Below are 11,508 nucleotides of genomic sequence, written 5' to 3' on the forward strand. Positions count from 1 at the left end.
ATGTCAGTTAGTTCGTAGTTCTGGTTTGATGGGTTTATTTTAATGATCGATTAACAAAATTTATTTCGGTTTTACCACAAAATTTGATTGATGTTGATAATTTTTTTAAATTGATGTATTTTTATAGAAATATATATAATTTGTTTATATATATATATATATATATATATATATATATATATATATATATATATATATATATATATATATATATATATATATGTATATATATATATATATATATATATATATATATATATATATATATATATATATATATATATATATAAATATATATATATATATATATATATATATATATATATATATATATATATATATATATATATATATATATATATATATATATATATATATATATATATATATATATATATATATATATATATATATATATATATATATATATATATATATATATATATATATATATATATATATATATATATACATATATATAAATATATATATATATATATATATATTGGGTTGATGCAAAAGTAATGACCGTTTTTTATGATCCCAGGTAAAAAATTTTTTTTTCATAAATTATGAAAAGTATCTTCTTTTTTATGATTCCATTGTATAAAGGATGCTTTCCCTCTACTTTCTATACAGTTTTGGCCTAGCCAGAGTCCAGTAATAACCCCTTGTATTTTTTCAAAATGTCGTTCGATAAAGTGCATTTACGTCATTGTTTACTTTATGAATTCCGTAAAGACAATACCGCGAGTGTTGCAACCAAAAACATTTGTGAAGTGTATGGAGCAGATGTCATCAAAGTTCGACAGGTACGAAGATGTTTTACAAAATTCCGATCAGGAGATTTTTCACTCATTGATAAACCACGTACCGGGCGGCCATTGAAGTCTGATGACGACAAGTTAAAAGTCATAATTGACTCCAATCCACGTCTAACCATCAGGGAGATTGTGTCAATGATGGAAGTCAACCAAACAATCGTATTAAGACATTTGAAGCGTATGGAAATGGTTTCGCGGTACGACGTTTGGATACCTCATCAATTGTCGGCTGCCAATTTATTGGATCGTATTTCAACGCGCGTTGCTTTGAGTGCGAGACAAAAACATGAACCTTTTTTGCATCGTTTGGTGACGGAAGATGAGAAATGGGTCGTGTACAACAACGTGACAAGAAAAAGACATTGGACTATACCTGGACAAGCCCCATTAACAACTTCGAAGGCCGAAATCCATAAAAAAAGTTATACTTTGTGTTTGGTGGAATAATAAGGGTATTGTGTATTTTGAACTCTTGGAACACGATAAGACAAGTACAGCAGAACGATATTGTCAGCAATTATCCAAATTGAACATGGACCTTCAAAAGGATAGACCAGAATTGGTAAACAGAAAAGGGGCAATGTTTCATTACGAGAACGCGCGACCACATGTGGCTATGATGACCCAACACAAGCTAAATGAGTTAAATTGGGATGTTATCAAGCATCCACTGTATTCTCCAGATCTTGTTCTTTCTGATTTTTATTTATTCCGATCACTGCAAAAAAATTTAAATGATGAAAAAAAATATTCAATAGAGCAGGTAAAAACATCCCTTACTTCATTTTTCGCATCAAAATCCACGGAATTTTATACTACTGGTATAAATAAGTTGATAAAAAGATGGAAGAAGGTTATAAGAACTGATGAAAATTATATAATTTATTAAATAAATAATATACAAAAAAATAAATAAAAAATAAAAAATATGTAAAAAACGGTCAAAACTTTTGCATCAACCCAATATATATATTTATATATATATATATAAATATATACATTCACTCAAACCAGCCTATGACGGTCGTAAGCCCCGTAAATGCCCAGACTTCCATATTCTTCTTCATCTTTGATGAGATGTCAAAGAATAATATATATATATATATATATATATATATATATATATATATATATATATATATATATATATATATATATATATATATATATATATATATATATATATATATATATATATATATATATATATGTATATATTATCTACCATGCTGGTGACCCCGGTTAAATTTCCAGGGGGATCCCAAACTAAATAATAGCTATTTTTTCACGCTAAGATTTTTTCAACCCTGGACTACTCGTATGTGAACTACTGATCACTATGTTTTCACATTATTGATTATGTAAATTATGCACCATCTAACACACCTTTGGAAAATATATATTATAAAAAGAAGAATGTATATTATAAAATTATGAACTTTAATAAAAAAATGTATAATAATTCATAATTTATAGAAAGACGTAGAAATAAACTCAAGAGAGGTATTTAAACCTTAAGAATTTCATAATAAATCAATCTACGTTAAATATTTTTACGTTTAAAAAAATATATTTTTAATTTTTTTTAATCTATTTGAATATATAATACTAATCAGTCTAAAGATATCAATCATAGGGTGAAAATATTCATTGGTCAATAAATATATAAAGTAGTATACCCATCTTTTATTTTTATATAAAAAAGAATATTCGTAAAATAATAAAATGTTTATTTGTAAAATAATGCAAGAACACATTAAATGAATACATTATTAATACATTTTTTTTCCCTAGAATTTAACAGCATCAGGTATGAGACTTTTTACTGGACCAGTTGAGAAAACTCTCAAATGGAATAAAGCGGTTCAGGAATCCGGAATTTCTGTATTATTTGAAGTAATTGGTAAGTTAAGATGTGTTTAAATGTATTTTCTCAGGTATCACCCAAAATTGGGTGCTTTGCCAAAAAAAAAATGTATTTTCATAGCAATATGATTTTTTTCAGTAAACATAATATTCGTTATTTAATCGGAACACACACCAACCATACTTCCACTGAAAATTTTCCTTGTTTAATTTATTATTATAAGCAAACTAATACATTTTCATTACTTACCCTGAAACGTACTAGTGAGTAATAGCATTTTCAGTGGAATTAAAGCTCACAGTAACATAACTGCTTTGCGAGTCCCAATTTTGAAGGAGTCGTAAGTCTCGTTGGCGAAGTAAGTTTGGCACGTCACTGGATGCTGTTACAATTCGATTACCGCAGAATTTATACAACTTCCATCAAATGACATTCAAATTGGGATTTGCGATGGCGCGGCGGCTCCGAGGAACAGTTTCGTGATCAAGAAGGAACGTGATTCGATAAGTCCGCCTCTGTCACCATCTGGCACTTTCTTTATCGCCACTTGACTATTCACACTCTACGAGAACGTGCCACTAGAGAGAGTATTCCGGATAATCTTTTTCCGATTTCAATTCACTCGTAATTCTCAAAAATCATTTTCCGAAAACATGGATTCATTCGCGGTGTCATCGAAAATTTGGTACCGTTTTTACAGATAAAATACTCCATTTATTAGTTGACATTGGAATCTATGATAAAAAAATATTTTTTTTACATACATTTATGTTTAACCAAAAATAAGCATGTACCAACGTGTTCAAATCTACACTATGGAAAGAAATATGTATATTGAAAAACTATTTTTGCTTGCTGAGAACTGTTTAGTTATCTTTTGGTAGCATTATGCCAGCTGATATTTTTAAAACTAATCTATAATGTGCTCACGGATTTTTATGTAATACTTTCATATCATGTCAAAAATAGATTTCTGCAAAAAAAATAACAGAAAAGTTGTTTGGAAAATCTCACGACTCTAAAAATATCCAGAGACTATTGAAATCGGTCGTTGACTAGCGAAACAGTGAATTTATGTTTAGCCTGCTACAAAATTAATTCAACATAAATTGCAACAAACTTTTGCCAATAATTCTCACTAACCATCTATAATCAAATTGAGATTATTTGTCCAATATAATGGTCCCCTAGATATAAGTTCCGCTCGCGGTGAAAGGAATGTTTGACAAACAGCATGCACAGCCGATATTTGTAGGCCATTACGTCAACACGGCGGCGGCGGTCCAGAGTCAACTCGGGATAGTTGCTAATTATTGTTTGGCCCTGTTGTAATTTCCGGTAATTGCGTTACAGCAAAGTGCGTCAGCATCCGCCCGGGGCCGGGCTGCGGGAAGCATCTCCTGTTGCGGGATGACGCAGGGCCCGTGCTGCAGGCCACGTACTACGAGATAGATTTTCTCCTGCCGGATATCAAGCTAGGCTCCACAGTAAGGTAAACTAATTCTAAATTTTATCCCGTCATCAAATATTGTTTATTGTGTGGTCTTCAAAACCTCACGTGGTGCTTGAACTTCTTAAACGTATGAGTATGTTAAAAAATTATGTTTGCACTCGTAGAATATTTAATTTTCTACCGATTTGAGATTTTTTGAGAGATTTTGAAAGTGAACTGTCAATTGGCATAGTGAGTTTTGCAAGAGTATTGATTTTTCTATTCCATTTACTCCTAGATTAACGAGTTTTGGCAGATTATGTTAAATACGGACGTCAATATTTTTAATTTTCTATCGATCGGCGCTATTGGCAAATTTTTTTAATATTTTAACACACCGTGCAAGTAGACTATTCATATGTACGTGGACAGTATAGGGAAGAAAACATTTGGAATAAATAATATCATAATTAATTATTATTTCAGACACTGGATTATTCACCCTATGGATGAGATGTCAGTATTATAGTTGTCTCAACTTCATATGAAACATCTATCGTTCCTCTTTTATATGAAAGAAGATGAAAGTCTGAGCATCCCAGGACTTACGATCTGGCATTTGGCTGGCTTAAGCGATCACTTTACACACTTGTATATAACTTTTACCATGGTACCCATTATTGAACATCCATATTTCATTAATTTTTTAAACCTGTACCTGAACTATACTGAACGACCATTGCAGCTAGCCAAATGCCAGGTCGTAAGCCTAAGGATGCTCAGACTTCCAACTTCTCTTATATAAAAGAGGAACGATAGATGTTTCAAATAAATTTGAGACAACTATTGTAAAAAATAAATATATTTAATATTTATTTGTATTGATGTTTCAATTGAAATTATTAATAAAACAATGTAGAAGTTTGGACTTATGACAAAGGTTTGGATACAGTACTAATGAGTTGTCATTGGGTGGCTTAAGTAAACACTGACCTGCATCATAAGAAAATACAAACTACAGCTGTTTTATAAACTTCATTATAAAATATTCCAAGTAACAAGAAGCATACATTTTTTCAAGTTTTTGTAAAGTGAAATAAATTTTATTTATTGTTTATACAGTTTATTATTATTATTGAAATTTGTGATTTGAAAATTATTTAAAAACGATGTCCTAAAATTAGAATTAAAAAAAAAAAAAAATGTTTTCAAATAATTCAGTAAAGCTTTTTGTAAAAGCGGCTTAAATTTATGTAATTTCTTTTGTTCAACTTTTATTGGTGTTTTATGGCGTAGAACGATAATCGTTTTGAATAATGCTTATTAAGTGTGCGGCATTTATCTTGATTACAAATTTATTTTAGGATGTAGGTATTAAAAATCTCCGTCTCCGGTATTGAAAGCCAGAAATTTCATTTGAAAACATAAATTTATTTGCGAGATTAAGTATTTTCTCATTAAAACGTAGTGCTTGCTGTTTTTGACTTCTCTTATTTCGAATCGCTCATTTGTCAAGATTGAATTTCGATTTCGAGCTTCAGTCAAAAAATAAGGGCGCATTAAAGATATTTAATGCAAACTTCAAATACATAAATAAATGAATTTCATTAATTGATTCACCAGGCACTTTGTTGTAAAATCCATCATTATAAATAAAAGTTTTTATTAGTGAATACCACTATTTTTTAAGTTTATTGTGACATGTGTTTCGATGCATTCCGCAATAATTGAAAATGATGCGGAATTCATTGAAACACGTGTCACAGTAGATTTTAAGAAAATTTCGTTTTTACGCGTGTTTACCTACCGTGCTGGAGGTCCCGGGTTCGATTCCCAGGGAGATGGGTGAAAATAAATATTGGTTATTTTACACTCTAATATTTTTTTAATATTACCCTAAACTAGTCCTTGAGGCGCAGGAGTGATCACCTTGCCTTCATGTTAGTAACGATCAAGATAACTCTGCTTACGGTAAAGTGCTCTATGCACCATTGGGTGCGGATAAGGGTTAAAAGAAGACATGTTATGTTCTGTCATGGAAAAGTTTTCATCTGTATGAAACTTTGACTTTTGTTTCGATGTTGTAAAAAATACCAACACGACATTATTAATTTGACATAAAACGTAACTCGAACATTTCAAAAGTTTTAACGAGGATTAAAGTTCAAATGTACAATATGACATACTGCTAATGGTGGATTTACTGGAAAGTCTCTCCTTTCCTGAAATCTGGTCATTACACACTACCTACTGAAAATAATACCGATTGTGTTTATTGTTTTTCCTGCTTTAGTTACTACATTTTTATAATAATTTTATTCAGTAACTTAGAAAGAAGTTTCATAAGATTTGTAAATATTCGAATATTTATTTTACACATCAATTGCAGACAGGCGCTGTGGCGTAGTTAGGTAGACGCTCGACCGCGAAACTGGCGTGGCGGGTTCGATTCCCAGATATGTATTTCAAAATACATAAATTCAAGAACGGTTTATTTTCAATTGGTCTGAGATGTATTTTTCACATTTACAGACAAGTCTCTTTAAGGGTCATTCCTTTATTTAATTTTCAATTTTTGTTAAATATTATCTTCGATATATATGTTTTGTGTCAAATAATATGTATTTATTATCTAGGTATAACTTTATACAGGAACCATTGTTTATAATTAACGAAATAATATTCAAATCTATTTTTTTTAAATGTCATGCTTTTTCAGTTTATATAGTATGTACAAGTTAGCATTTTGATTGATATTTCTCTCCACTACAGAAAAAAATACAGTAAAAATAAGCATATTAAATAATTAGTAGAAGGTGATAAAAATCCCCTAGAGATGATCAATAAAATTGGCAATAAAACGTTACTTTAACGTTACTGACGGTGATCGACTTCAACTTTTTTCCGATCTACGACTCCAGGGTATCGGTTATATACGGAAGTTCACGCTTTAATTACGCAATATACAAAATAACTTAAATGTGACTTCCGGTATGTTAATTCCAGGACTTTGCATTTTTAGACTAACTGTCGATTCGTATTGTTTGGAAGTTAAAGAAACGAAAGCAAAGTTGAGTCCTTTGTTACGTTACGTTACGTATGCAATTATGGCTAGAACGTGGAACGATTTTCTGTTCATGAAAATAAATTTGTGTATTTTTTTCAATGTTGATTAAACAATCACAGACATATTAGTAGATATCACAGCATATCATAAAATAATATGAAAATCAACCCGAAACAGTGGCCTCGACCGGATTTAGATTCAAATGCAATATTCATTTCGACCCACCAAGCGGTAAGTGCTCAATGCTGTAAACAAATTATTATTGCTATGCTTCGATCGGTCTCTAAATAATGTTGTCAATCGCAGTTCGCGCAAGTTGTGATTTGCAATCGGTTCCCCTCTCGCGGCTCTGCGAGGGATAGTGCCTAGGGAGGATCTGTAGGTACATGCGGCAATGCCACCAACCAACCAACCGACCTACCAACCGCCCTACCAACCGCCCGACGTGAGCTGCTGATGAGCATGTAAATACTGCACCACGCACTACACGACAGAGAGGGAGTTTAACCCTTATCCGGACAACTCGGTATAAATGCAAATCGAATCAAACCTGATTTACGACTGTTTAAGCTTGGTGGTCATACAAATACTACACAAATTGGGTTTCCGTCTCTTGTTGAGCGCCGATCTCGTGATGGAGCTATCGATTGTGTTCGTGTGTGTGCATGCGTACATACACATACACATATCGGTAGTGTAAAGACAAAGGGGTATACCAAATTTTACAGGAGATCAAAAACAAACTTGTGAAATAAAATAACTCATTTGTTTTATGCATTTTTATATGTACATATCTCAATAAAACTAAATAAGTATTGCAACTACAGCTACATACTTTTGACAGATTATGGAATACACTATTTTAGACATTTTGTGGAACAAACATAGAAAATGAAAAAAATTACTGATATACCCCTTTGCCATTACACTACCGATATATGAATTCGATTTATTTGTAGAATTACAGTTTTTTTTAATAATTTGTATTAATTTTCTAGACATTTCTACTTAACAGTTTTAAAATAACATACGTTGTTCTTTCTACTAAAGAGACTAAGCTCTTGTGCTTGGAGAAGGACTAACACTTATTTTTATTGTTTGTGAGTGAAATAATGTATTTTTATTATTATAATTATGTTTTTTTTTTAAATTTTATTATTGAGTATTGTACGAATTTCTATAAAATGTATAATGCTTTTTTTATAAAAAAATATACATTTTTATATCAAGATAAAAATCTGAATCTCATTTTCTGAATTACAAACGTTTTAATGCAAAACATACACATATGTTGCACCATGTCAAATTGTAGTTTATCATGTATTCCAAATAGCGGCTTAACAGTAGCCTATTTACTTTGGAAGCGTGTGAAGTAACCCTTAAGACATTGCGACGTTGCAGTGTGGTGGGCACGATGGTGGGGTCCAACAGGATGCAGGCGCTGCGGGTGCGTCTCGCGGCGCCCTTCGAGCCCGCCGCCCTGCCGCGCCTGGCGGCCATCAGTCATCACGTCGTGGCTAAACTACAAGCCCTCCAACACCACTAACCCGCATAGCTCACCCAAATATTGTGTTATGTAATCCACAATATTTTACAAAAAAAATAGTTATTTAATATTTTATTATAATTTATATTTGAAGCACTAACTTTGTGATTTTCCATTTTATAATTAAAATGTAACTCTGTTTTAAAATCACTATAAATATTAAGATATAACTTAATTATAATGTCTACCGGTTTCGAAGCTAACTGATCAATCAAGACTGATCAATACTCAGTCTTGATAAAGAAGCAGTTAGCTTCGAAACCGGTAGACATTATAATTAAGTTAAAATTAAATATTTGTAGTGATTTTAAAACAAAGTTACATTTTAATTATAATATTTTTTATTTCACTCATAGATTCGGCAGTTACTTTGTGGTAATAGTTGTACATTTTTAATTTAAGTACTTACCCAAATACTATGTGTTATGCAACCCACAATATTAAACATTATAATAATAACATTTATTTATTTATTTAATCATTTTTAAATTCATTAATCGATTCGACAGTTACTTTGTGGTAAAATCTATATATTTTTAATTCAAGTACTTACCCAAATACTATGTGTTATGTAACCCACAATATTAAACATTATAAAAATTACATTTATTTCCTTGTTAAATCATTTTTAAAATTCATTAATCGATTTGACAGTTACTTTGTAGTGATATCCATACATTTTTAATTTAAGTATGTACTTACCCAAATACTATATTTTATGTAACCCACAATATTAATTATTATAAAAATTACATTTATTTCTATATTAAATCATTCTTAAATTCATTAATCGATTCGACAGTTACTTTGTGGTTACATCTATACATTTTTAATTTAAGCACTTACCCAAATACTATAATTTATGTAACCCACAATATTAAATATTATAAAAATTACATTTATTTCTATATTAAATCATTCTTAAATTCATTAATCGATTCGACAGTTACTTTGTGGTTACATCTATACATTTTTAATTTAAGCACTTACCCAAATACTATAATTTATGTAACCCACAATATTAAATATTATAAAAATTACATTTATTTCTTTATTAAATCATTCTTAAATTCATTAATCGATTCGACAGTTACTTTGTGGTTATATCTATACATTTATAATTTAGGTATTTACCCAAGTACTGTGTTATGTAACCCACAATATTAAACATTATAAAAATAACATTTATTTATTTATTTAATCATATTTAAATTCATTGCTCGATTCGACGGAATTTAGTGGGAAAAACTATACATTTTAATTAAATTAGTTACTCAATCACTGTGTTATGTAACCCACAGTATTTTAAACAATAAAAAATATTTATTTACTTATTTAATAATTTACAAATTAATTAATTGATTCGGCAGTTACTTTGTGATACTTGATGAATACTACTAAATCTTAAAAATCTATTATAATAATCTCTAAAATTCAGACTTGTCTTCACATACGATGTTTGAAAAGGATGCGGAATGCATCGAAATATGTTTGTTGACACATTTCTGTCTATATATTTTAAAATTAAAAGAACGATTTATAATGAATTATCGAAAAAAAGTTGTGTAACAGTTTTAAATACTATAATTATTACATAATAAAAACATTTTGTTATTCAGAGTAAATGTATTTTATTTTACACAAAGGTAGATGTGGGAGGAATTGGGTTATCAAAAAACTGAAATTGAAAACATATGGGACAAAAACCAGATATAATGCCATAGGACGGGGTTTTTAAAATTGTTTATATAAAAAATCTCTGTTGGTTTATTAAAAAGAAAAAAAAAATTGAAGTTGATATGACGAATGTACTATTTATGTAAAAAAATTGTCTTTACAGTTTCGTGTTATAGTAGACATTGAAATTAAATAAAAACATTTGGGTTTTGTGGTTTTTACGTCAAGGTTTTCAAATATGAACCCTTTCATATTAATAACAATAATTTTGTCCGGTATAGTTAAATTAGGTTGCTAGAATAAATGCGAAATAATCAGTAAGTATGTATTTTTCAGTAAGTGAGGGATATTATTATTTAATCATTATTTTTTGTTTATTTTTATATGCATTATGTCACTGGATGGTTAAGATGTGATGAAATAAAGAACTAAAACCCATTACTCTTTTTTATTATTATTTTATCTTATGATTTACTTTTAAAGATTGAATGTTTATTAAACCAAATAAAAAAAATATACAAAAAGCGAAAAATACCTCATTTATATTTTATAATGTGCTTATTTTTTTTTAAATTTAAAACTCTTTATTATGTACGTTTATGTTCAGAAAGGCTAGGTGCACAAAAGATATTTATGCAAATGTCCATAATTAGAAATTCCCCTTTGAGAGGAAACGTAGCATTCATATTACGAGCCTATCTTACTTGTACCTATCTTCCCCGCTGACTAGATACCGTTTGGTATTATATTCTGTACTACAATTTGTACACGATGACCCAACATATGGGACAAAATTGATTAAAATTAAATGATTTTTAAATTGTATTTATGACATTTTCTAATCGTTTGAAAATTTTACACATGCTTTTGATTATTTCGATAGGGATATTACTTATGTAGCGATAAGATTTTTTAAAGGAATAAATTTCGACATTAAAGTAAAAAAAATCATAATTTTGTTTTCTTTTTGCTTTTTAATAAATTCAATTAATTAAAATCATTATAAGTAATTTTAATATGGTAAATATATTTATGCAACTTAAATGAATAGTTTTCAAGATTTTTTACTTACACACCTGCAAATTTTTATAACTC

At 29.4% G+C, this 11,508-nt stretch overlaps 1 protein-coding gene across 1 annotated transcript in view; it reads left to right on the plus strand.

Moving 5' to 3' along the window:
* The window catches only part of LOC148312812 (uncharacterized), a 42,038-nt gene extending 33,163 nt beyond the window's left edge, over nucleotides 1-8,875 (plus strand). Inside the window, exons 6-8 of the mRNA XM_088273424.1 lie at nucleotides 2,619-2,727; nucleotides 4,045-4,183; nucleotides 8,592-8,875. Coding sequence (XP_088129550.1) covers nucleotides 2,619-2,727; nucleotides 4,045-4,183; nucleotides 8,592-8,736 — 393 coding nt within the window. The 3' untranslated portion in view covers nucleotides 8,737-8,875. The remainder of the gene's footprint in view (nucleotides 1-2,618; nucleotides 2,728-4,044; nucleotides 4,184-8,591) is intronic.
* The last annotated feature ends 2,633 nt before the right edge of the window (nucleotides 8,876-11,508 follow it).

This window comes from Brachycentrus maculatus, unplaced genomic scaffold, assembly GCF_059751285.1.
Source record: "Brachycentrus maculatus isolate JH-2025_06_01 unplaced genomic scaffold, ASM5975128v1 h1tg000032l, whole genome shotgun sequence".
Classification (NCBI taxonomy): domain Eukaryota; kingdom Metazoa; phylum Arthropoda; class Insecta; order Trichoptera; family Brachycentridae; genus Brachycentrus; species Brachycentrus maculatus.